This window comes from Zingiber officinale, chromosome 1A (assembly GCF_018446385.1).
Source record: "Zingiber officinale cultivar Zhangliang chromosome 1A, Zo_v1.1, whole genome shotgun sequence".
Lineage (NCBI taxonomy): Eukaryota > Viridiplantae > Streptophyta > Magnoliopsida > Zingiberales > Zingiberaceae > Zingiber > Zingiber officinale.
This window is the reverse complement of record NC_055987.1, coordinates 17,902,409-17,927,217: the sequence shown is the minus strand read 5'-3', so window position 1 is coordinate 17,927,217 and position 24,809 is coordinate 17,902,409. Positions and strand designations below refer to the sequence as shown.

The 24,809-nt window shown below is 38.0% G+C and overlaps 3 protein-coding genes across 3 annotated transcripts; all 3 read left to right on the top strand.

Moving 5' to 3' along the window:
- The first annotated feature begins 1,026 nt into the window (after positions 1-1,026).
- Positions 1,027-3,932, top strand: LOC122019978 (caffeic acid 3-O-methyltransferase-like). Its single transcript, XM_042577652.1, has 4 exons — positions 1,027-1,468; positions 2,873-3,183; positions 3,278-3,342; positions 3,436-3,932. Exons 1-4 carry the CDS (start codon positions 1,086-1,088, stop codon positions 3,733-3,735), a joined length of 1,059 nt encoding a protein of 352 aa, XP_042433586.1. The 5' UTR covers positions 1,027-1,085; the 3' UTR covers positions 3,736-3,932.
- A 582-nt stretch (positions 3,933-4,514) lies between these two features.
- LOC122019970 (ankyrin repeat-containing protein ITN1-like) lies at positions 4,515-10,937 on the top strand. The gene is made up of 4 exons (XM_042577642.1): positions 4,515-4,743; positions 4,829-5,446; positions 8,098-8,507; positions 9,885-10,937. Exons 1-4 carry the CDS (start codon positions 4,722-4,724, stop codon positions 10,716-10,718), a joined length of 1,884 nt encoding a protein of 627 aa, XP_042433576.1. The 5' UTR covers positions 4,515-4,721; the 3' UTR covers positions 10,719-10,937.
- Positions 10,938-12,006: 1,069 nt separating this feature from the next.
- On the top strand, positions 12,007-15,713 carry LOC122019986 (L-ascorbate peroxidase, cytosolic-like). Its single transcript, XM_042577665.1, has 9 exons — positions 12,007-12,201; positions 12,295-12,469; positions 12,556-12,621; positions 13,589-13,637; positions 13,997-14,079; positions 14,183-14,262; positions 15,155-15,257; positions 15,352-15,410; positions 15,488-15,713. The coding sequence occupies exons 1-9, from the start codon at positions 12,083-12,085 to the stop codon at positions 15,501-15,503; spliced, it is 750 nt and encodes a 249-aa protein (XP_042433599.1). The 5' UTR covers positions 12,007-12,082; the 3' UTR covers positions 15,504-15,713.
- The last annotated feature ends 9,096 nt before the right edge of the window (positions 15,714-24,809 follow it).

Here is a 24,809-nt window from a genome sequence, read left to right as displayed (position 1 = left end):
TTCGTTGCTAATTAAATTTCCGTTGATGATATTTTTTAGTGGTGGACGTCTAAAATTCCACGCAATATTATTTTTTTTGTTTCCTTCGTTTTTTGCAATTTATATAAGAACGGCACCAGCGTCAGAATTAAATAACCATTCTTGATCTTTCTACCGAAGTTTAAAATCTATTGGAGACCACCAAAACATCCTCATTAATGCATGCACCATTTTTTTCCCTAGATATAATTAAGGTAGCGTTAGGCCTCCACTTAGATATAATGAACTATTTTATTATATTCTTCCCCGTATTTAATGTATTTACTACCGGACATCTCTTTAATTAATTAGTTTTTAATTATGCCATATTAATAGGAAATGGATTCTAAATGACCATTCTACCAAACTTGTAAATTATATTGGAGACCACCAAAACATCCTGATTATTAATCATGCACCATTTTTTTCCCTTAATATTAATGTGAACAATAATTAAGGTAGCGTATGGCCTACATTTAGACATAATGAACCTTTTTATTCTTCCCCATATTTAATGTATTTACTACCAGACATCTCTTTAATTAATTAGTTTTTAATTAGGCCATATTAATAGGAAATTAATTCTAAACCTTAAATTTTTTGCAAGTGCTCGCCGTCAAGAAATAACAAATTGTCAATATTTGTTTTTCTAAGAGACATGATCTTAGTGTTTTAGACAAGGGAAATACAAATTAACTATTGTTATGTCAAATATAAAGATGTAAGTTGACATGCAAAAAAAAACTTATAGCTATAAGAAAAATAGTTTATATTATTTTGAAATAACAAAGTAATGCATTTAATTATTTAATTTAGTGATAAATTAATCTTGAATATATAGTATCACACCAAAAAAAAAAAAACACACACACACACACCTCGTACTTAAAATCCTGACAATGAAAGGAATTTAATTGCGATACCGTGCATAATGGGGAGTCTAGTCTTAATTAATTTAGCCCAAATATTCTCTATAAATATTGACTACATTAACTCTGTTATGTTATTCTGCAAGCTCCAGTCAATCGATTAAGCTCGATCCACTTTCGCACTGCAGCTTGATCAACATGGACAAGGAGGCGCCATGCGCTCACGCGTTGCAGATTTGTAGCAGCACCATCTTCCCCTTCACCATCAAGACCGCCATCGAACTTCGCCTCCTCGACGTCATCGCCGAAGCCGAGTCCCCCGCCGCCGCCTTGTACCCCGCACAAATCGTCGCCCAGCTGCCCGCCGCCGCCGACAACCTGGAGGCTGCAGATATGGTCGATCGCTTGCTCCGCCTGCTCGCCTCCTACGGCGTCGTCACCTGCACCACTGAAGCGACCGGCTCGAGGAAGTATAGCGCCGCGCCCGTCACCAAGTACTTGGTCAAGAATGGGGACGACGGCGCGTCTTCGATGGCTAACTTGGCTCTGCTCAGCCAGGACAGGGTTACGGTGGCTATATGGTAATAATTAATATCAAAGTATATATATAGTTATAATTTACACAGTTGGATCATAGTTAGGGTATTAAAAATGAATTCAATCCAACTATTCGTCGATATGAAAAAAATCAGATTCGGATTTAAAGTTTTCAAATTTGGGATAAGTTCAAATTGAAAGGTTGGGATTTTGGGTTGTATTAAGGTCAAGTTCTGGTTTACGGATTTTGGGAATTCGAGTTTTGGGATTTTTATATAATAAAATTTTCCGAATCTGATCATATTCATCCGAATTAAAACTCTTAATTATAATAACAACAATAACCAAATCTTATCTCAGTAGATGGGGTTGACTATATGAATTATTTTACATCATTGAACTATATCTCATATTATATCATCATCTTTAATTAAATAAATTTTATTTTATTGTTGTTGATAAAGTTTTATTTTAAATAATTTAATGTGCATATTTGTTATAATTTCACATTGTTTAACTGGAGCATTTATCGATCGTATATGTATGTATAATCTTAAATGTGTCTTGGAGTTTTCCCTCAATAGATGTAATTTTGACTTTCTTTTTAATGCACTCATTTCTTATTCTGTCCATTCTCATATGTCGATGGATCCACCGTAACATTCTCATCTCTGCTACTCTCATCTTTTGCACATGTGCTAAGTCATAGTTAAACATGTAGCATCACATAACATAGAAGTTCTAATCATCATTTTATAGGATTTTCCTTTAAGTTTAGAGGTATTTTACGATTACATAGAACATCTGACACTCTCTCCCATTTAACCATCTTGTTTGTATTCTATATAAGACATCTTTCTCAATCCCACCATCAGTTTGGAAAAAATCATCATAAATACTTAAAACCCTCAGTTTCAGACAACTCGTCATCTCCTATCTTAACAATTGTCTTAATACGTCTAATATTGTTAAACTAAAATTTTATATATTTTGTCTTTACTCTACTAAGTATAAAATCTTTCATTTCTAATGTTTCTCATCAAGATTCTAATTTAACATTTACTTCTTCACGTATCTCATCTACTCAAACAATATCATCTACAAATAATATATACACGGTATTGTATTTTGAATCTGTTTAGTGAATTCGTGTATAATTGTGTAAAAAGATATGAGCTTAGAATTAATCTTTAATATAATTATATTTTAATTGAAAAATACTTCAATTAATCTGTATGAAATTTTAATATCAACCTTATATTTTCGTACATATTCTTAATTTAATATATGTTAAGATAATATCTTTTTTTTTTATAATTCTTTATATAATTTTTCTAGTGATTTTATCATAATTGTTTTTTAAGCCAATAAATACATATGTACAACAGTTGGTGGCTTACCGTAGCTTCCATCATAAGATCATAGTAAAATGATATTAAATATATCAGGGATCAAATGAAGGATTCAGTGCTGCACGGTGGCTTACCGGTGCAGAACGCGCTCGGAATGTTAACGTTCGAGCACTTGGGCTCCGATGCTCGATTGAACAAGGTGTTCAACGATGCCATGTGCGGCTATTCTGTCGTCTTCATGGAGCAATTGCTCCAGGTCTACCACGGCTTCGACGATGTCAATGTGCTCGTCGACGTCGGGGGAAACGCCGGCGCCACCCTCCGCATGATCACCTCCGAGCATCCTCATATCAGGGGCATCAACTTCGACGTCCCCCATGTCATCTCTCAAGCACCACCAATCCCAGGTCAGGCTTAATGTAGTTATTAGAAAAAACCCAAATCAGTTTAAAACTAATTAATTAAGCCCATATATTTTCCTTTGTTTAAATTTCGCGGCAGGAGTGCAACATGTGAGCGGAGATATGTTTGAAGCTATTCCGAGTGGGGATGCCATCTTTATGAAGGTCTTGAATTATATTATGAAATTTTATTTATTTATTTTTCACGAGAGATCTAGAACAAGTTTATTGAGAGCATGTTAATTAATTTGCATGCAGTGGATACTTCACGATTGGAGCGACGAGCACTGCGTGAAGATCCTGAAGAATTGTCGGGAGGCATTGGCACAGAACGGGAAGGTTATCGTGGCGGAGTGTCTGCTTCCGGAGCTACCAGCACAGACTGTAGAGGCTCAAGCGGTGTTCCAAATGGACTTGGCCATGATGGCGTGCTGCCTCGGTGGAAAGGAGCGATCAGAGAAAGAGTTCAAGGCCCTGGCAATGGAGGCTGGATTCAGAGGATTCGAGCTACCTCGCAGAATTGTTGCCGGCTGGGCGGTCATGGAATTCACCAAGTAAACATTACAATAGCCAAATGCATCTGAGATCGTCCCATCAATAAGGCATATGGAGAGTAAAAAGCCCATTCTAACCCAGGATTGTCGATATTGCTGGGCCATGTATACGTACAAATACATGGCACCTATACTTTAAATAAAATGTGTAATAGAGATCTCTCTAGAAAGTAACAGTCTCAGATTTATCTCTATAATTAACTCTGCAGTGCATGATTTAAATCATACCAACTTAAATAATTTAACTAACATGTCAACATATATCCATACATATATGAAAACATATCTAACTTAAATCATTTGACTAACATATCAAAAAGACACGATCAAATCCAAACATAAGACAAATCTTTAGCCCCAACATATTTCATGGAGTGAGATGCTTATTAGACAAGCATGATAACAAATTAACAATAACAACACAATCGTGCAAAATCAAACTATTAAAAACAAATAGAAACAATCTACAAAATAATCAATTGGAAGAAACTCATAATTCATAAAATAATAACCCAAAAATGGTGACCCATGGGCTGGCTTAGTCCAAAGCCCACCTTGCATTAATATCTCATTTTTTGAACAAGCACGCAATTACCATTTATAATCGAAAAGTGATGTGTCACGTCAATGACCTAATTATTGCCCGCATTGATCCCTTCTCCAGCCCAACGCGAACTAAATCGCGCTTCAAAACACACTACCTACATCACTTGCAATTCCACTCACATAGGCTCCACGAGAACAAAACTGGTTGCCCCCACCTATGGTTGAGCCATAATTGGAATTGTAACATTTGAAACAAGAGCATGGTTGAAGAGGATCCTTGTTGTTTGCCTCGCGTAATTGTGTGGCGTCTGTCATCTTCTGTTCCTCTCTCACCATCGCCGGCAATCCACTCGCCCTAAGAAAATATTCGATGCGTTCACTTCTTAACGCAGACCGCTGAGACTCCACCGGAAGAAGCAGAAGAGGAAGAAGAAGAAGTGGAGGATGGTCCCGCAACACGAAGAAGGTGCCACCTTTTGTGGTTATTGTGTCTTGATTCTCTTGGCCCTTCTGATTTCGGTCGGTGTTTTACTCAATATTTGGCTAATCAGGAGAGAAGGAGATCGAGTTGGAATCTTCCAGCGTCAATTCCAGCTCTCTGACGACGGCACCCCCGCCTGTTCCAGCCTTGGTGCTGTCCAACTCCGGGAAGCGAATTGACCATGCTGCATCGGCGACGGGGTCTCCGACGGGATTCCCGGTGTTGGTCCTATCGAGTTCCGGTAAGCGGATGGACCAGGCTTCCTCGTCGGCGGCGTCCCCCACGACGGCTCCAGCGCTGGTACTGTCGAACTCGGGGAAGCGAGTGGACCCAGTGGGGAAGAAGAAGTATGTGAAGCAGGTGACAGGCCGACACAACGACACGGAGATCCACCTCGCGGCCCATCGCGGAGACCTTGCCGCGGTCAGGCAGATTCTCCGCGAGATTGATGCCCAGATAACGGGGGAGGAGGGCGCGGCTGAGTTCGACGCCGAAGTGGCTGAAATACGCGCCGCAATGGTGAACGAAGTGAACGAAGTAGAGGAGACTGCACTTTTCATCGCTGCCGAGAAGGGTTTTCTTGATATTGTTGTTGAGCTGTTGAAGTATTCGGATCGGGAGAGCCTCTCCAGGAAGAACAGAGTGGGCTTTGATGCTCTCCATGTGGCTGTAAGAGAAGGGAAACAAGGTATTCTTGGTACCATATCATAATGAGAAGCCATCAATAACGGCCTTCAATATCTTTTGAAATTGAAAGTAAAGCTATTGTGGTTGACAATGAACACTTAGGTTGAGCATTAGTTCTAATTTTCACTGTACCAGTCCAAATTGAATGACTTTTAGAGGTGAGCTTTGGAGCATTGAAACTGCTGATATTGTTGACTAAATTTTTAATTAATATACTTCTATGTCTATAACTTTAGGCTATTTTCTGCTTTTGAGTTCTCATGATGATGTTGAAGCTATAGATGCTTGCTTTGAGAATATGGAGAAGAGCTGACACCTTAGAGTGTTATTATGGTCAAGAAAATGCTGAGGTTTTTAGTAGGAAAAACAGTAATATTGTATTTTATCCACTAGTCCTCTTTAACCAGCTAAGATATTTACAGTGGTTAAGGCAACCAAACTATTTCTGTGAGTCTGTGACTTCAATCTTTAGTGCTTATTCATTTTGTTGTTTTCTTAGTTTTGCTTAGCAAGCACCAGGCCACCATCTCAATTGATTTAAATCAAAAAGATGATTTTTTTTCTCAATCTTCTACTTACTGATCTTTACCTTACAATTGGTACTTCTCGTATCTCGATAATGCAGGTCTTTCTTGGTTGCTGTTCCTCTGCTTTGATAGAGAAAAAATAAAGTCCTAATTTATTTATTTTTTTACGGCGAGTTATTGAAAGGCACAACCAACTTTATAAATAACCAGAAGGTGCTCCCAAAACAACAACAACAATCAATCTTTATCTCACTAGGTGGGGTCTGCTATATAAATCTTTCTACGTCATTGGGTTTTATTCCTTACTATATCATCATCTATATTTAAATAAATTTTATCTTGTTTTATTGTAACTAATCATGCCTTTTTTTTGTTATCTTCCTCTTCTTGGTTTGATGTGCATATTTGTTATAGTTTCACATCGTCTAACTGGAGTATTTATTAGTCGTCTAAGTACATGTCTGTACTATCTGTGTCTCTCGGAGTTTTCCCTCCATCTTCGTATGCCCACACATTCACCTTAACATCATCATCTTTGCAACTCTCATCTTCTGCTCATGTGCTTGAGTCATAGACTAACATTTAACTCCATATAGCATAGCAGGTTTAACTATCATTTTGTAAAAATTTTCTTTAAGTTTTAGATGTACTTTATTATCCAAAAGGTGCTCCCTACTTTGCCTAAAAGTGTTTGTGACCTTAAAGATCTTGTATTTGTGTCAGTTCGACGTCACTACACTCCTAAGGGTTCCTTGAGTCTGCATATGTCTTTTTCAAAAAAGATTTTGAGCTCTTTAGGGCCATCAAACACTTTTAAGCAAAAGTTCTCGATGGTCCAAGTTGGCATTGTTGCACTCTTGATAGTCTCTTGAGTTATTAAACACTTTGGCAAAAGTTCTTGATAGCCCTCAGGCAAAAGTACTTGATGGCTTTAAAGGTCTTAGATTCTTGCTAAATGAGCATTATTACAAGAGTCTTCCCTCGAGTTTTAGATATTATGATTGCCCCCTAAGTTCATCCATATTCTTTTTTCCGGATTTAGAGTTCTTTAGGGCTATCAAGTACTTTCATTAAAAGTGTTTGATGACTCTTGGAAAAAAAGTGTTTAGTGGCCCTAAAGGTATCATATTTGTGCCAAATAAGCACGGTTAATATTCCCCTAAAACCATCAAATATTTAATCTACTTTTGTACAAAAATGTTTAATGACTCTAAAGGTTCTCAATTTGTTCTAAATTGGCACCATTGCACTCCTAGTGGTCTTCTTAATCCATTAATGTTCATTTTTCTAGATTTGGAGCCTTTTAGGGACTTTAAGCACTTTTGGCAAAAGTGTTTTATGGTTGTTAGCCAAAAGTGTTTGTTAGGCTTAAAGATCTCAAATTTGTGCCAAATGAGCACCGTCACACCATGATTTTGGTTATCAAATTTTTTGAGATATAGTTAGTTGCTTTTAAGCATTGTTTTGAAAAGCCTCTATTAAACTCACTTGTGCAACTACATAAGTTAATTTAGTGAGAGCTTAAACGCCATCCACATAGGCCACATAGGGATCATCTAGCTAAATGAATTTATAACTTGTTAGAGTCATATTGGGCTAGACTAAACTGGTTTTGGCAAATAAATAAACACCAAACAATTTTATATATTACGAAGGCCAACATGTAAACCATCTATTGTATGGATTGTGAAGGTTGATTAACATGTATTAATTATAATTAATAAACAAAATATTATTATGAACTTTTATATACGTTAGAAGATTGGTACATGTTAGAAGTTTGGCATTTTATTTGTTAATTAGATTAAGAAACAAAATATTTATATGAAATCATGAATTGCTTAGAATGATTTATATAATTATTAAATGATAAAGGTAATTTTAGTTTATATTGATCTCTGAAGTTGATGTATAATTTAAGAATTAAGAGACACAAAGTCGTACTTTTTTTTGCTAGGATATTGTATATTATTGTTGAAAATTATCATGTTTTTTTAGCTATGCAGTATCTTGACTTGATGCTGTCTGCATATTCTTTTTAAATCTTGCTATCCAACATTTCCTTCAACAATTTTATGTCTCAATCTTTTACATGGCTGAGATATTACTAACTATATGTCTACAGAAATTGTCAAGGTACTTCTAGATCATGATCCAAACCTCATCAAGACATTTGGTCAGTCAAATGTGACTCCCCTTATAACTGCAGCAATAAGAGGTCACACTGAAATTGTGAACATGCTGCTAGAACAAGATGAAAGCTTGATTGAATTGTCAAAATCTAATGGAAAAAATGCTTTGCATTTTGCTGCCCGGCAAGGGCATGTTGAAATTGTAAAAGCACTGCTCCAGAAGGATCCACAGCTTGCTAGGAGGACTGATAAAAAGGGGCAAACTGCTCTGCACATGGCAGTCAAAGGAACAAATTGTGAGGTTGTTGATGCCCTTGTGGATGCTGATGCAGCCATAGTGATGCTACCTGACAGAGCCGGTAACACAGCTTTACATGTGGCGACAAGAAAAAAACGACCAGAGGTATTTCTTACCAGTGTGTTATGCTTTTTTTTCCTTTCGAAAAAGTCAGCGTGTTATGCTCTCATGTGTAATCCATAGTTGTGTTTCCTTCTGGTGTTTTTATGGAATTGGTCTCAATGAGCCTGAATATTTTGGTTTGAATTCAAGGTGCTTAAGTGTGTTTATTTCATCTTTAATTAATTGATCTTTATGCTTCTTCAAGCAATGAAGGTCGTCCAACTGAAGGTTCTCATGGGTGCTTGATGAAAATTTTGCCTTCAAAGTTAGTTTATCCATAACCATTGAGTAACCTAGCTTTTCCTCTTGTGGTGAAATTAAGCTGAGCAATTGGTCCATATTAATAATAGAAAAGCTATGTTAGTTGGCATTTCATAACATTTTTTTGTAAAAGTGTTCGTATATTCCATGAAGGAAACTAATCTCTTACTGGTATTTTACTTCAGCTGGTTAACAATTTCTTGATCAGTCGTAGTTCTGGGTTTGCTTAGGTTATGGGCATGTAGTATAAACTAAGGAAATGTTATATGGATCTTCCTGGTTAAGTTCTTGGGATTTCAAAGAAATTGGCTCTGTCCAATCTTTTTACCTATTCTCATTTCTTCTCTTATTGTCCAACTTACATGTAGAAATTTGATGTGATTGTTCTGCAATATTGGCTTTTACTGTAATAGTTCTGGTAATAATTCAGTGTTTGTTTGAGGATGTTCTCCTCTAATTAATTCCCTCTGATCAAGTATAACATTGTGTATACAATTATGAATATCAGTTTGGGGGTGCAAGGTAGTTCTGCCTCTTTTCTCCCTGATGTTCTTTCATTTCATTCTTGTAGTTCCACGTTCTTTGGTCTCCATTAAAATAACTGGATATAGTAAAACAAACTATTTCTTGGGTTTCATTATTTGTCTAAGACATTATTTGAAGGTTCTAATTTATTTTATAAATTCACCCATTACTTCTAGGAGTATCAAATTAGAAGCTTAAACAATTTAAATTCTACCCATAACAAAAGAAATGTGATTTTAAGAATTTAGATTATCTTGAACTTTCAAATTCTTTATTATTTCATACCTTCGAATTTTACAGCTACATAAAAGAAGTTCAATTGCATAACTAAATCAATAATCAGCAAGTTTAAAAGTATTAGAAATTTACATTGTCTTATATTCTGCATAATGCCTCCTGCATAATAGAGATTTTTTTTTTCATGTGAATACTAATTGCCAATGCCACCATTGAAAAATCAGAATGCGTAACTACCATCTGAATAAAATGTTGTCATGTGGTCAATTGATTAATATGCACAGTCACATGCAGTTTCTGTCAATCTGATATCTATTTATCTGACATACTTATTAGTAGATTTCTTAATTCCTGCAGATAGTTAAGGCTCTCCTAAATCTCCCAGATACAAATGTAAATGCTCTAACAAGGGATCATAAAACTTCTCTTGATATTGCTGAAGGCCTCCCGCTATCAGAAGAATCAGCTGAGATAAAGGAGTGGTTGGCTCGTTATGATGCAGTCAGGGCAAATGAACTTAATCAGCCACGCGATGAGCTCAGGAAGACTGTAACTGAGATTAAAAAGGATGTCCATATACAGTTGGAGCAAACCCGAAAAACCAACAAAAATGTGCATGGCATTGCCAAGGAACTCAGGAAGCTTCACAGAGAAGGCATCAATAATGCAACCAATTCCGTCACTGTGGTTGCTGTGCTCTTTGCAACTGTTGCATTTGCTTCAATTTTCACCGTGCCTGGTGGAACTGATGATACATCTGGGATAGCAACAGTGGTGCGATCTGCCAGCTTCAGAGTTTTCTTCATTTTCAATGCTCTTGCCCTGTTCACTTCACTTGCAGTGGTGGTGGTTCAGATAACAATTGTCAGGGGAGAAACAAAGGCGGAGAGGCGTGTTGTGGAGATTATTAACAAGCTTATGTGGCTGGCTTCTGTCTGCACTACAGTAGCTTTTATAGCCTCTTCATACATTGTCTTGGGTCGGCGCGCCAAGTGGGCAGCTATTTTGGTTTCGTTAATTGGTGGACTAATAATGACGGGTGTTCTTGGTACCATGACTTTCTATGTGGTGAAGTCAAAGCGCACTCGCACCATAAGAAAGAGGACAAAATCATCCAGGAGCGGTTCAAACTCATGGCAGAACAACTCGGAGTTATCAGATGCTGAGATTGATAGAATTTATGCCATTTAAAATGAGCTTTCTGTTTGTGTTATGTTCCATCTACTAATACCTTATCATACTGCTCATAGACCCAAGCTTGCTTCTTAGCATAGTATGAGAGAATGATCGCGTCTGCTGCCAAATACCCCCATTATATTATATTATACTGTGTCGTTGCAAAGAACACTATGATTTAACTTTCCAGTCTTGAATTGGCTTTTATAGACAACTTACTATAGTTGAAGTCCAGCTATGGATATCCTCCTAATCTTGTCCTCCCGTGGCAGCCAGTTCATGTTTCTCCGGCAATGGCTATCAATGTCATGCCCACCCTCACATTAGCCTACTTCATACGTTCCACCACAGCAAGTTATATATAAAAGTTAAATGGTAACTAAATACGGAACAAAATGTCACGAACTGTAACTATCGCACATCGCATATAGATCTTTGGATATGTAATAATTAACTTTAAATTAGTTAATATGTTGTTTAAAATAGTCATTAAACACCGTTAAACTGTTAACAGGGCATGGATGTCGTATAGGGACAGTGTTAGCTAGTGCTGCCGCTGCTTTTGCAGCTGTGCCGAACATAATATAGTTTTGAGCTTTATTAACACATAAAAGTAAAGTTGTAATTAAATTTATTGCATCTCAAGAACAGGAACATCGCTTTATAATAATATTTATTTTATTATATTATTTTCGTGTCAATCTGTTCAACTGATTGAAATAATTGAACTGCCAATCCATTAGTCTGGCCAATTCCATGTCCGATCTAATTTGAAAATATCCCATAACTGTTAGATTTGAGAAGCATCAATTAAATTTGAAGATAAATAATTTTTTAATTCATCGAATAAATTTGACATACAATTTATAGATTTTTAAATATCAAATTTTAAAATATTCTAAATTTAAACTCTGATCGATTGAATTTTAATCAGTACACGTGGTTGCAAATGTGTGGTGCAATGAGACGTTGATGACTTTCCACACGTCGTAAGGAAATTCGCTCTTGATCGATCGAGATAATCTCTCGGGCAGCAAATTGTTGGACGGGTCCTTTTCCCGCCATTACCCTAAAAATATTGAAAGAACCAACATGTCGATAAGGGGTACAAGAGTCTTTTCGTGTACACGCCAGCCTCCCCCGATCAACATGCCATTACCGATCATTCCTCAACAACTCCCTCGCGAGTCATCGTCGCCGTCCATTTTTTGTTGATTCTGCACCGTACATTCATTCAATCCGGCGGTAAGCAGCAAGCTACTGGAACTTTCCCTTCCTAGCAAAACCCTGCTATTTAGCACCGGCGGAGTGGAGCAGCCTGCCGACCACTTGCCTTCGTTTGTTGTCGATCTGCCATCGTCGTCGCCTACGTTACTGAAATGGGGAAGTCGTATCCTACTGTGAGCGAGGAGTACCTGAAGGCTGTAGAAAAGGCGAAGAGGAAGCTCCGCGGCCTCATCGCCGAGAAGAACTGCGCTCCGCTGATGCTCCGCCTTGCGTATGTGGTCACTTCCACTCGATTTAGTTAGGTTTTCTAAGTTTTCTAGCATATCGGTGTCTGAGCTTAAAAATATTGGTTTGGGGGTTTCAGGTGGCACTCGGCAGGGACGTATGACGTCGTGTCGAAGACCGGAGGGCCGTTTGGGACTATGCGATTCAAGGAGGAGCTTTCGCATGGCGCCAACAACGGCCTTGACATCGCTGTGAGGCTCTTGGAACCAATCAAAGAGCAGTTTCCCATCTTGACTTACGCTGACCTCTACCAGGTTCGTTGCGGCTCCACTTGTTGTCATATTTGTTATTGGATCTTTTTCTTGCTCTGTGATTCTCATTTCTGCTTTACTATTGACAGCTTGCTGGAGTTGTTGCTGTTGAAGTTACTGGAGGACCCGAGATCCCTTTCCATCCTGGAAGGGAGGTATATGAATTAATCTCGATCTCAAAAATGCTTCTTTTTTGGGACCAATTATGCTAGTTGGTGCCTTCAACATTTATCCAGTTGTAATAATACGACTTTGTGAAGATATTCATACTCTTTTGGGATCAATTACCCAACCTAGGAAATTGGTAATTGACCAAATCCGGCCCTCACTTTCTGAAATCATATCGGGTTAGCTTTACTTCGGAAACAACTTAATTTCTTGAATCAAGCTGATTTGGCAAAACAACTTGTGTGACTAAAAACAATCAAAAATAGGAGGTAATGGCTCATTTAATTTTATAATTTACTTTCAAAATTTGAAAACAATTAATTAATGTGGTGAGACAACTTGATTGACTGAAATACTTTTATTTTTTCTGAAAATAAAAAAACGAATACTTTCTAGTTTTATAGATATTTCTCTTTTTTATAAGATAGGGAAATAATTTAATTTTTCTATTTTTGTCCATTATTATTGGAACCATATAGGCTGATAAAAATGTGATTAAATTTGGCTTTTTTTTTAAATAAAATATTTATGTGTAAAATTAAGTGTGAGAAGAATATTTACCTACAAAATTATTATAAATTTCTTTTACTTAATATTCATCAATATCTTCTTCTCACCAATATTAACTTTTTCTAACATGAATTTTCTACATTATGCAATTAACTTATCACTAAATGTTTTGTTATATATATTCAGTTTTAGATTTAGTTCTACTTAAATTTTTTAATTTTTAAAGTTTTTTTTCACAATTATTTAATTAGTGCAAGCATTAAAATTCAGGAAAGGAACTTGATCTCAATAATATTTACATTTGTTCAAGCCGAGGATATTGTTTTTTGGCTATGAATCAGATCAGTTATATTATAGGAACAATGCTCTTGAGATACTATTGACTGTTTTACAGCCATGTATTACAGATTTATACATATTACATTTATGTTTATCCTGCTCCAGGACAAGGCAGAGCCACCAGTAGAAGGTCGTCTTCCTGATGCTACAAAGGGTATGGTCTGTTGCTTTTATGCATGCATACCCCTGGACAGAACAATTTTTCTACTAGTTCAATTTTTTGCATTGTTGTTACTAGGGCTCTAGTTTGAGTAGTAACTTTTGAAGACAGCTATGCTCAGAAAAACTTGTTATCCCTATACACTAGACATTCTAATAAATTGTACCTATTCAGATATGATGACAAGGTTCTCTAATTTGTCTTGTTTAACTCTCAAGTTGCTACATGTATTACCTTCCGTAAACTGTCAATGGACAAGTTCATTTTGTTCCTCAGATAGCATCTGTTTTCTTGATAAGAAGCTTTTATCAACCCACGTATTACTTTCATATATCTTTGTTATCATCTTCCAGGTTCTGATCATCTCCGGGATGTCTTTGGGCATATGGGTCTCAGTGATCAGGATATTGTTGCTCTCTCTGGTGGTCACACGCTGGTGAATTTCATATTTCTATCCATACGTCCTCATACTGTGTTTGCAATCATCATTGTGGTTCATTCGTTCATTTAATTTGTGGCTTTTACTTTCCTTGGGACAGGGAAGATGCCACAAGGAGCGATCTGGTTTTGAAGGTGCTTGGACATCAAACCCTCTTATTTTTGACAACTCTTACTTCAAGTAAGTTTTTCCTTCAATAGTGGATTTCACAATTTTCAATGACTAATCTTTGAGCTAGTGAAAGTCTGACAGATGATTTGTCTATATTTGTAATTTTACATCAAGGTCAATTGGGTTGATTCTATTTGTATCTTTTTATGTTAGTATTAAGCAATCATAGTTAAGAAGAACCTCCAGATTATCATGATTAAGATCTCTTAGGTTAAAAGGAAAAAAGAAAACTTTATAGGTCATCATGACACCTATGGATTGGGGTGTTGGACTGTAGGAATTGATGTACCAGAGATGAGAATATAAGATGGATGCATAGATTTTTTTTTAAAAAAAGATAAATAAAAAATATTAGTATTTGAGAGCAACTTTGCCCAGTTCTAATAGATAATAAAATTACAAATAAAAAGACAGAAAATTGATCGAGGTTGTATTATAATATACTAAGATGATCAATAGATATTATAGTTAGGAGAGTCTCAATCTATTGAGATAGCTTTACATGGTGCTCAATGGAAGGATAAGCGCCCCCGAGGCCATGGTGCCGCGGTAGGACATCCAGATTGTCACCTAGGCATCCGCGGTTCGAACTGCGACATATTTGTAGGAATTTTTCCTTCAAATGGGAGGCGTAATCAAAGGATGTTGGGTTTCTGGGTCGGTCGCCGCTTGTGCTTCCTGATTTATCTTGATGGGTTGTGGGAAACATCCGTGGAATCGGGCCGGTCACCCAGGGATAATCAATAATGCTAATTAGGATTATCATTTTTTTTTTTTCAATGGAAGCATAAGCTTAATAACAAACACAATTTTGGATATTGGTAATAATCTCTTCGACTTGCCTGTCAGCTTGTTTAATTTGGAATTATGGGAACTATTGACTGATTGGATTTTCTGGCAGGGAACTTCTGAGCGGTGAGAAAGAAGGCCTTATCCAGCTACCCTCTGACAAGACCCTTCTAACTGATCCTGTGTTCCGGCCTCTTGTGGAAAAATATGCTTCTGTATGCAATTTCAGTCTCATTTGTCAATTCCATAGGACCTACTCTACCGCAAACAGTTGCTAACTCCGCTCCGCTTGTAAATGATTCGTTTCAGGATGAGGATGCTTTCTTTGCTGATTACGCTGAAGCACACCTGAAGCTGTCAGAGCTAGGGTATGTTAAGAGTAGTTGTGAAGTACAGAAGTGTTTTGTTTGAACTATCTTAATGTTTCTGTTGATCTCATTTCCAGATTTGCAGAGGCTTGAAGGGATGAACCTGTCGGATCTAGCAAGTCATCTTATTGATATATATCCCCCTCCACGAGTTTGTCAGAAATAAGATTCTATGGTTGTATCATTTGCAAGTCAGCATTTGGTTAATCAGTCGTCCATTTTGTTAAAAACTTTAAATGTACTAAGTCGTCCGTGTATGCAACTTCTAATGATGTTGGTTATCATTCGTCTGGAACTTTTTAACTCTGGTGCTGGTGTTGCTCCAGCTCACGTTGGTTATTGCTGTTGGAAAGGTTGTGCTAGGGATATGATCTTGTCTTGAAGTTGGAGAGATGGTGTATTGGGTAGTGGATGGGAAGTTGATTGAGCGAAGATTTTAGATGGGAGTAAGGGTTGTTTTTTTTAATGGTCTATAAGGGAAGGGAAGGGAAGGGAAGGGAAGGGGGGAGGGGGTTGTGAATTGTTAGTTTTTCAAAACTTTCAATTTAAGTTAAATATTTCAATTTAAGTTAAATAAATATTTAATTAAATTAGAATGAATGAGGAATAGAATTTATTTGATTTGTCATTGGAAGATTCGTACATGTGTTGAATAGAAAAGAAAGTATAAAGTTTTGAATTGAAAGTCTAGAAGTGTTATTATAAAATGAAGGTTAGGGTTTTATTTGTAATTTATTGATCATTTGATGATATGACATATTTTGAGTGCTTGGATCTTTGATCATTTGATGATGTGACATATTTTGGGTGTTTGGATCTGATTCGGGTGTCCTTAATTGGTTGTTTTATTCGTTTTGTAACAGTAAAAGAATAAACATTTATTCACTTTCGGATGTTTGAACTTTCTCCAAACGTTAGGACTATTGTTGACGTGGATTCAAAGATGATCCACAACACCAAATGCCACTTCGGCACCAAGGTGGTCTGGATGCTCGAGCCCTCTATGAGCGTTCGGACATTGTCCGAGTGCTTGGGTAAGTTAATATTTTGTTGACTTTCTAATTTTATGTTTCAGTTACTTGGGTAATTTTCTTATCATTTAGAGTTGAGTTCATTCGAATCCAACTCCAGCTCTCCTTAAGTAGTTTTTTGTTCCGATTTCTCGTCCCTCGGAAGCACCATGCGCATTCTTCTCGTTCCAACGGCATATTCTTTTTCAGCTTCTCGTTCCTCGGATACACGGAGGCGATTGACTCGATTTTCGTGTCATCCTTCTCTACTTTTTTCGCTCGACTTCTTGTGTAAGTCTCTGTACATTCAGACGTAAGTATTAAATACACATAGTCTAACTTAACTTCGTTGATCGTAATAAAATTTTAGGGTACTTATAATCTCCTTTTTAACATGAATCAACGTAAGTTAAGGTTAAATTAAAATAGTAAAATAAATAAATATGCAACATTAAGTGCAATGCAATTAATATCCAAAATTGCGATACAATTAATAAATAAATATACAAAATTAAATGCAATGTAAATTAATAAATGGGGGAAAATTATTCTTCTCCATAAATTTAATCTTATCGTTGTCCTTTGATCATATTAAAAATAAGGGTAAATATTAACAATAAATTTGAAATAAAATATTAAAATAATGTAGATTCGCTACATTAACGACCTCCCTAGTGCCGACTCCACGGATATAGAGGGAGGTATATGTAGATACACAGACGTCAGGCGCATGGTGGGATAAATCGTAGGTCGTCAGTTTTTGAGAATCGACCTTTGTCCATTACGTCAGAAATATCATGCACCCACCGTATGTACTACGCTCTAGGGCTTGAAATAAAATACTAAAGGTTATATACGCAATGTGTAATCTTAGAAAAGTTATGAGAATTAGTTCTCGAAAATCTAAAATTTTATAATTTAAAAATTATTTTAAAAAAAAACATAGAAATTTTTTATGTCAATGTTAAACATAATAATATAGAATAATGATAAAATTTTCACAAATAATCATAATTAATATAAGTAATAATAAATTATTTTTTACAAAGAGTATAATTTTCTAAAAAAATATTTAAAAATAGATTTTAAGATTGAAAAATTTTGTAACTTTTTTTAGTATGCATAATAGAAACTATATATGTAGGAAAAATAGATTTTTGAAGATTGATTTTTGAAAATTTTTAATATTAAAAACTAATATTTTGGTAAAAATTTGTAGAGAATTCATTTAATAGTAATTTTTTTTAAAAAAATTCTTTTGATAAGTAATAATTTTTTTTACGAAAAAATTAAAATATAATTAATTTTAAATAGAAAGGCTAGAAACAATTTATTTAAAAAGTTAGACAATTTTAAACATGTAAAAAAATATTAAGATAAATTAAAATTAGAAAATGTATAAAGATTTAATCTAAGCATAATTTAAGAACTCAATATAAATTTTTACTTGTTGGATTAACAAGGAATTTTTTTGAAATATATTTTCTTGTTATTTTTATAATTTGACCTTTATGTTATTTAAAATACCAATTAAGTCTATTATGATTTTTAAATTTTGAATTTTGAATTTTGAAAAGAAATTAAATTTAAGTATTATTCTTTCTCAGTAATCCTATTTTATCCTTTAATTTTATATTTTTAATTTTTAATTTATTGAAATCTTCTAATCAACATGTTTTTGCTAAGGTTACACTTAATTCTAAGTTTTTCTTTTTTATTTTGTCATTTTTTGTTTCTAATTGTGAAGAGCTTTAAGAAAACTTTTTAACAAATTTATATAATTTATCTGGAAATAGAGAACGTACCTTACTTACATTGATTTCGATGGTAGATGCTTCCCCTTCATCGTTGCTTTCTTCTTATGTTTCTTCGTCTTCTTGGTGACTTGCCATAAGTGCGAGCCCAGCGTAGGCTTCAATTTCTAATTCAGATGACAACGATTCGTCCCATGTTGCCTTTAGGTTCTTGTGCTTCATTCGGGTTGATCTTTTGTTCTTGTCCTTTTTCTTCAATTTTGAGCAGTTATCCTTAATGTGCCATTTTTCTTGATAGTTATAGTACCACACCTTTCGTTTGCTTCGTGAAAGTTTCTTAGCTTGCGACTTATTAAACTTGTTAGATTTAAGGAATTTATTAAACTTTCTTATCATAAATGTAGCTTTGTCTTTGTCGAGTGATGTGTCTGAATCTGGTTCGCCTTTCTAATTAGCTTTTGTGCTAGATTTTGAGCTGTCTTTTCTTTCTTATTTCTTATGTCTGCACATCTCGATTCGTGAAGTTCAAAAATAGAAAATTCAAAAATAGAAAATAGACTTTTTAATATACTCACCTCGAGGTCGTTAGAGATGTAAAATGAGTCAACTATGGATGTTCACTCGTGTGTTCTCGGAAATGCATTTAAAGCATACCTTAGTGAATCTTGGTTTGTTACAATTTCACCAAGATTTGTGAGTCCAGTGATCATCTCCTTGATCTTTGAGTGTAGATGAGTGATTGTTTCACCTTCTTTCATTCGGAGGTTGTTGACTTGGTTCCGGAGTAGATCCCGTCTTGCGAGTTTGGCCTGTAAGGTCCCTTCGTGTAGCTTCAAGAACTTCTCCCAAAAGCGCTTTGGCTGACTCGTAGGTTCCGATCCGGTTGACTTCTTGTAGTGGTAAAATACTTAGCAGATGGAATTCTAATTGTAGTTTGCCACGAAGTCAACTTGCTCCAAAGGTGTTCTTTTTCGTCGCTATGCTGATCTTTGGGTGCTACAAATCCATATTTGATAGTTAACAAAATTTTAAAACCAGCCTTAAAAAATACCTCCATTATTTTCTTCCATGTGATGAAATCTCCCTCGAATTTTGGCGGGTGAATGCTAGTTCCGGCCATTTTTTTTTGCTTCAGTTGGCGGTTAGTCCTTCTGAAGTTCCCTTGCTTTGATACAAATTGTTGGTCCCTTAGCGGTCGGCAATAGAGGGTGAATTGCCTGAAATTAAAAAGTATACTTTTCAAAACTTTTAACTTAAGTTAGACAAGCACTTAATTAAATTAAAATGAAATAAAAAGGAAGTATGAAACAATAGGGTTTACTTGGTTTGCAATGAATATTGCTATGCCAAAACAATAAGAGCTCACTACTATCTCCTTCTACGAGCGAATCCTTGGAGGCGGAGAAGCATCGTACATGCATTGAAGAACAGAAAAGAAAGTATAGAGTTTGGAATTGGAAGTACAGAAGTGTTGTTATAAAATAAAAAAGACCAGGGCGCTATTTATAGCTCACTGGTCGAAATGACCGTTTGATGACGTGGCGTATTCCGGGCGTCCCAAGTTGGTCTTCTCAATCCGCTTCACAACAGTAAAGGGATAAACATTTATCCACTTCCAGGCGCTCGAACCCGCTTTAGGCGCTCGGACCGCTACTGACGTGGACTCAAAGATGATCCTCAACAATAGGGGCCTCTTTGGCACCAAGGTGGTCTGGGCGCTCAGACCCTATCCGGGCGCCTTGAGTCCCAACGCCTGGACATGGTCCAGGCTCCTGGGTAAGTCAAAATTTTGTTGACTTGTCCGATCCTCCACTTTGGTCACTTGGGTGATTTTTCAGCTATCCAAAGTTGAACTCACCTGAACCCAACTCCAGCCTTCTCTCCTCTAACAGTTTTCCGTTTTGGCTTCTCATCCCTTGGAAGTGCCACACACATCTTGCTCGCTCCACCGACATACTCTTTCATAGCTTCTTATCCCTCAGATGCATCGAGCCCGTCGACTCAATTCCCATGCCATCCTTCTAATCCGTCATGTATTCTGCTCGACTTCTTACGTTTCTAAGTCCCTGTACACTCAGATGCAAGATATCAAATACGCAGAGCCTAACTTGACTTCATTGATCACATCAAAACCCCGGATACTTACAGGGGTTGTGAATGAGAATGAAAATTCTTCTTGCATATACTCAAGAGAGCAGACAAACATCAGTGTCAAAAACCAGGGAAGGGGTTCCCTAGTGAAGGTCCTTCGACGCTCAAGTCAGTATGATGTTCGAGCGAGAAATTGAATAATAGCTAAGTAGTAGAGCATGTCAAGGAGTATCAAAGTGTAAGTGTCTCCAAAAGCATCTTTAAGCATACCTTACAATCGGAGAGAACCCCTTTATATACTACCTCTCATAACCTTTGTAATCATGAGGTGACAGAGAATGTCGGGTATCAGAAGTTGTCGATTAAGGGAATATGTATTCTGGGAAGTGTATAGTCACCGTTGAAGAAATCTTCTGTTACTCGTGTGCATCATTTTTATAACTAACGCTATTAATGAGGCTGCTGAAGGAATATGTTGTCATAACAAGTCAACTAATAGAAAATGTAGAGTCACCTTCGAGGAAGGTGTTGGTGCAATTTGTACTAATGGTTTAACTCAGATTTTGATGAGTGACAAAGTTAAGTTATGTGCTATTGTGATCTAATGCATTTACTCAGTGTGTAGGTTTCGAGATGTTTGATTCCCGATTGACAGTCGGGATATTCGATTCCCGATTAGTGAAGCCTGGATGTGTGATTCCGGCAAGTCGGGATGTACGATTCCCAATTGGAGAAGACCTGATGTGCAATTTTGGTAAGTCAGGATGTACGATTCCTGATTAGAGAAGATTGGATGTGTGATTTTGATAAGTCAGGATGTGTGATTCCCGACGGGTGAAGACCGGATGTTCCATTCTGGTAAGTCGAGATGTGTGATTCTCGATGGATGAAGACGGATGTGCAATTCCAGTAGGTCGGGATGTTCAATTCTCGAAGTTTGGATGTGTGATCCGGAGGTAACTTTATACTTGGTAAGTAAATGTAAGTCACTGGAGGAGAGTGATCAAGTGAGGGTGTGTCCTTGTTCAAAGGGGCAGTAGGTGTCAGTCCGATTTAGGTCAATTTCAGAAACATAAATCGAGACCTTGACTAGATCCTGGTCTCAGGGAAACATGATTTAATTACTACTCTTTATTATTACTGTGCTAACATTTGTCTTGTAGGTTTATTGGACTAACATGTTTTGCAAGGTAAGAAAAGCACAAAAGGTCTCGGGTGTTGGTGCAACCTTAGGTCAAGGTTGACCTGGTTGACCTGACTCGAGTTGACTTGACTCGAGTTATGTTTTGATGTTTGACGATGTTTGACGAGAAGAGAGTTGTATTCTTGATGTTTGACAAGAATAGGTGTTTGGGAGATTGTAGGTGCAACCTTAGGTCAAGGTTGACCTGGTTGACTGATTCGGGAAAAGTCCCAGGGAGCTTGGCGAAAAGTCCAAGTATGGAGACTTAGCACGGAAAAGTCCAAGCACGGAGACTTGCACGGAAAAGACCAAGCGTAGCTTGGCACGGAAAGTCCAAGTATGGAGACTTGACACGGGAAAGTCCAAACGGAGTTTGGCAAGGAAAAGTCACAGTGAGTGAAGCCGCGGTGGAGAAGTCCTAGTGAGTGAAGCCGATGGGAAATCCTAGTGAGTGAAATCAGGTGAAAATCCTAGTGAGTGAAGCTAGGTGAAAGTGGAAGTTACGTGAGTGAAAGGCCGGTGGGAAAGTCCTAACTGGATGTTAGGCGGTGTGGAAAGTCCCGTGAATGAAGCCGAGCGAATGGGAAAGTCCTAGCGGATGTTAGGCGTTGGAAAGTCCTGGTGAGTGAAGCCAGCGGGAAAGTCCTAAGCGGGATGTTAGGCGGTGGAAATCTGGTGAGTGAAGCCTGTGGAAGTCCCAGTGAGTGAAGCCAGGGGAAATCCAGATGGGTCAAGGTTGACCAGAGTGAAAAGTCCAAGCAGGGAGCTTGGCAGGGAAAAGTCCAAGTATGGAGACTTGGACGGAGAAGACCAAGTCGAGACTTGCGCGAATCGAAGGCTCGGTAGATCGGTGGCCCTCGGTAGCTCGGAGCTCGGAGCTCAAGAGTCGGAGATCGGTAGCTCTGCGGTCTCCGGATCGACTAGAGCCTCGGGAGAGCTGGTGAGCCTCGGAGCTCGGTGAGCTCGTAGCCCGGTGGCTGTAGCTCGGAAGATCGCTGGGCTCGGGGCTCTCAGCCTCTGGGCTCCGGAAAGTCGAGAGCTCGTGAGCTCAGCTCCGGTCTCGTGACCGTAGGATTTAGGGTGGAGCTCTAAACTTGGATCAGTCCGTGACCGATCGGGAGTCGATCGTAAGCCAGAGCGAGGCGCAAGAGGGGCTGATCGGTTTGGGGACCGATCAGCACGGCTGATCGGTCCCCGCCGATACCAGTTCGCTGAGCCTCGATCGAGTTCAGAACTAGGTTCACGGACCGATCAGATCTGCATTCGAGCGCGGACTAGATTTCTTCTCGGCTTCTTTCTCCGCAGTATAAAAGGAGGCCGAGAGCTTCTACATTGGGTACTACTTCTTCTTCCTTGGATTGAAGCTTCGCTGTGCTCGAGGTTCGAGCTTTGTTGAGCTCGCTTCCGAAGCTTCGCGTGAGCTTCCATCGACGATCAGCTGCTGCTGTTGTCCGAGAAGTTGTTGAAGGCGAGTTAGTGTTTGTACATTGTTCTTGTCTTTCTACTTGTATTTCTTGTACTCCTTCTTGTTGTTGCAATTTTTGTGGCGAGGTTTCTCCACCCAGAAGGAGTTCATATTAGCCGATTTTCCGGGGACTCATCCACCGACGGATTGACTGGACTCATCCACCTTACGGACACGTCGAGGAGTAGGAGCCCTAATCTCTGAACCTCGTTACATCGGTTTGTTTTTCTTCTCCTCAGTTTCTTCCTTGTATTTCCGCTGCGACTAACCCTAACTGTAGGAAGAACGCGAGAATTTGGGGCGGCTATTCACACCCCCCCTCTCTAGCCGAGTACGAACGATCCTAACAAGTGGTGTCAGAGCAAGACCGCTCTTCGACGGATCAACACCCGGGGGAGCACGGGCTAGAGATGGATCTCTATGGAGAAGATGTCACGATTCAACCCTTCTACGAGTCTCACGACAACTTCACATATTGGAAGGTAAGGATGATGTATTTTCTTAGGACTAATATGTTAAATTGGTTTTGTGTACAAGAAGGGTTTTCCCCTTCGATGGATGAGGAAGGAAAACCTATCAAGAAGAAGGAGTGGACGAAAGAGCAAATCCGACAATCCGAAATCAATGACGAGGTAACAAAAATTATTGAATTTGCTTTACTTAATAATGTTTTGTGCAAGATAGATAGGTACAACAACGCCAAGGAATTGTGGAACAATTTGGCAAAATTCCATGAAGAGGAGCCTAGTGAGCCAAGTAGCTCACATCATGGAGGAAGCGAATTGGGAGTTGAGGGCTATTCAACATCCAAGGAAGAAGAGGAGGAGAGCTCTTGTTCAAGATCGGAGCAAGAAGAGGCATCTACCTCCGGAAGGGATGAAGAAGAAAGCTCATCTACATCCACTTCCAGACACAAACTGTGATTTCAAGCAAATTACACATAATGTGTTTTGAGTGTAGGAAGTTTGGGCACTACAAGAGTAAGTGTCCAAAGAGGGTTAGAAAGACTCCACCGGCACCAAAGGTCAAGGAAGCCGGAGTCCCGACATGCAAGAGCAAGAAGCACGTGGTGTGCTTCCAATGCAAGCAACGGGGACACTATAGGAGTCAATGTCCAAGGGGGAGGCAACCTCACAAGGACAAGAGGCCAAACACGTGTAAAGGGGGAGCTAAGGCAAACCCTAAGGTAACATTTAAAGCTCATTCTTGCAATTCTAGTAGGATGCATGCTAGTAGTCTTATTGCCATTGTCAATAATGATAAGCATGTTAACACTAGAAATCGATACATGTGCTTAGGAGCCAAGCATGTTAGCCTAGATAAGAATAATTCTAGAAATGCTAACCCTAGAATTAACTCATCTAAGGCTAAGGAAAATCTAGATAGAAATCCCAAATCATCTAGACACATGCCTAGGAATACCTCAAAGAAAAATGATAAATCAAAACTTGAGGTATTAGAGAAAGAAAATCAAGCCTTGAGGTCAAGACTTGACTCTCTAGAAAAGGTTCTTAAGGATTTGACTCTAGGGTCTAAGGGTCAAAAACCCAAGTCCAAGGACAAGAAAGGTTTGGGTCACAAACCTAAGTCCCAATTGGTCAAGCCCACTTATCATAATGTTTCATTCGACTATGGAACAAAACCTAGGGCTAGAAAGACCATTACCAAGGTCACAAGGGGAGTCACCCCTATAGTTGACCTTGATGAGACCCAAATGACCAAGGCTTTAAAGCCTAAGAGGGTCATTAGGAGGGTTGCTAGGGAAGTTATCCCTAGTGAATATTTAGTGAACCCAATGAGCTCTAATAGGTATTGGGTTCCTAGGAGCATCTTCTCTACCCCATAGATGGGTTAGAGAGTGTCAACTCCGATTAGAAGGGTAGTTAACCCAACTTT

Bases quoted from the DNA above. Each gene is read 5' to 3' on its own strand.
- LOC122019978 (XM_042577652.1), top strand. From the start codon at position 1,086: ATGGACAAGGAGGCGCCATGCGCTCACGCGTTGCAGATTTGTAGCAGC. The intron at 1,469-2,872 runs GTAATAATTAAT...TAAATATATCAG, and splicing joins AGGGTTACGGTGGCTATATG to GGATCAAATGAAGGATTCAG. The intron at 3,343-3,435 runs GTCTTGAATTAT...ATTTGCATGCAG, and splicing joins GGGATGCCATCTTTATGAAG to TGGATACTTCACGATTGGAG.
- LOC122019970 (XM_042577642.1), top strand. From the start codon at position 4,722: ATGGTCCCGCAACACGAAGAAG. The intron at 4,744-4,828 runs GTGCCACCTTTT...TTGGCTAATCAG, and splicing joins GGTCCCGCAACACGAAGAAG to GAGAGAAGGAGATCGAGTTG. The intron at 5,447-8,097 runs GTATTCTTGGTA...ATATGTCTACAG, and splicing joins TGTAAGAGAAGGGAAACAAG to AAATTGTCAAGGTACTTCTA.
- LOC122019986 (XM_042577665.1), top strand. From the start codon at position 12,083: ATGGGGAAGTCGTATCCTACTGTGAGCGAGGAGTACCTGAAGGCTGTA. The intron at 12,202-12,294 runs GTATGTGGTCAC...TGGGGGTTTCAG, and splicing joins CCGCTGATGCTCCGCCTTGC to GTGGCACTCGGCAGGGACGT. The intron at 15,258-15,351 runs GTATGCAATTTC...GATTCGTTTCAG, and splicing joins TTGTGGAAAAATATGCTTCT to GATGAGGATGCTTTCTTTGC.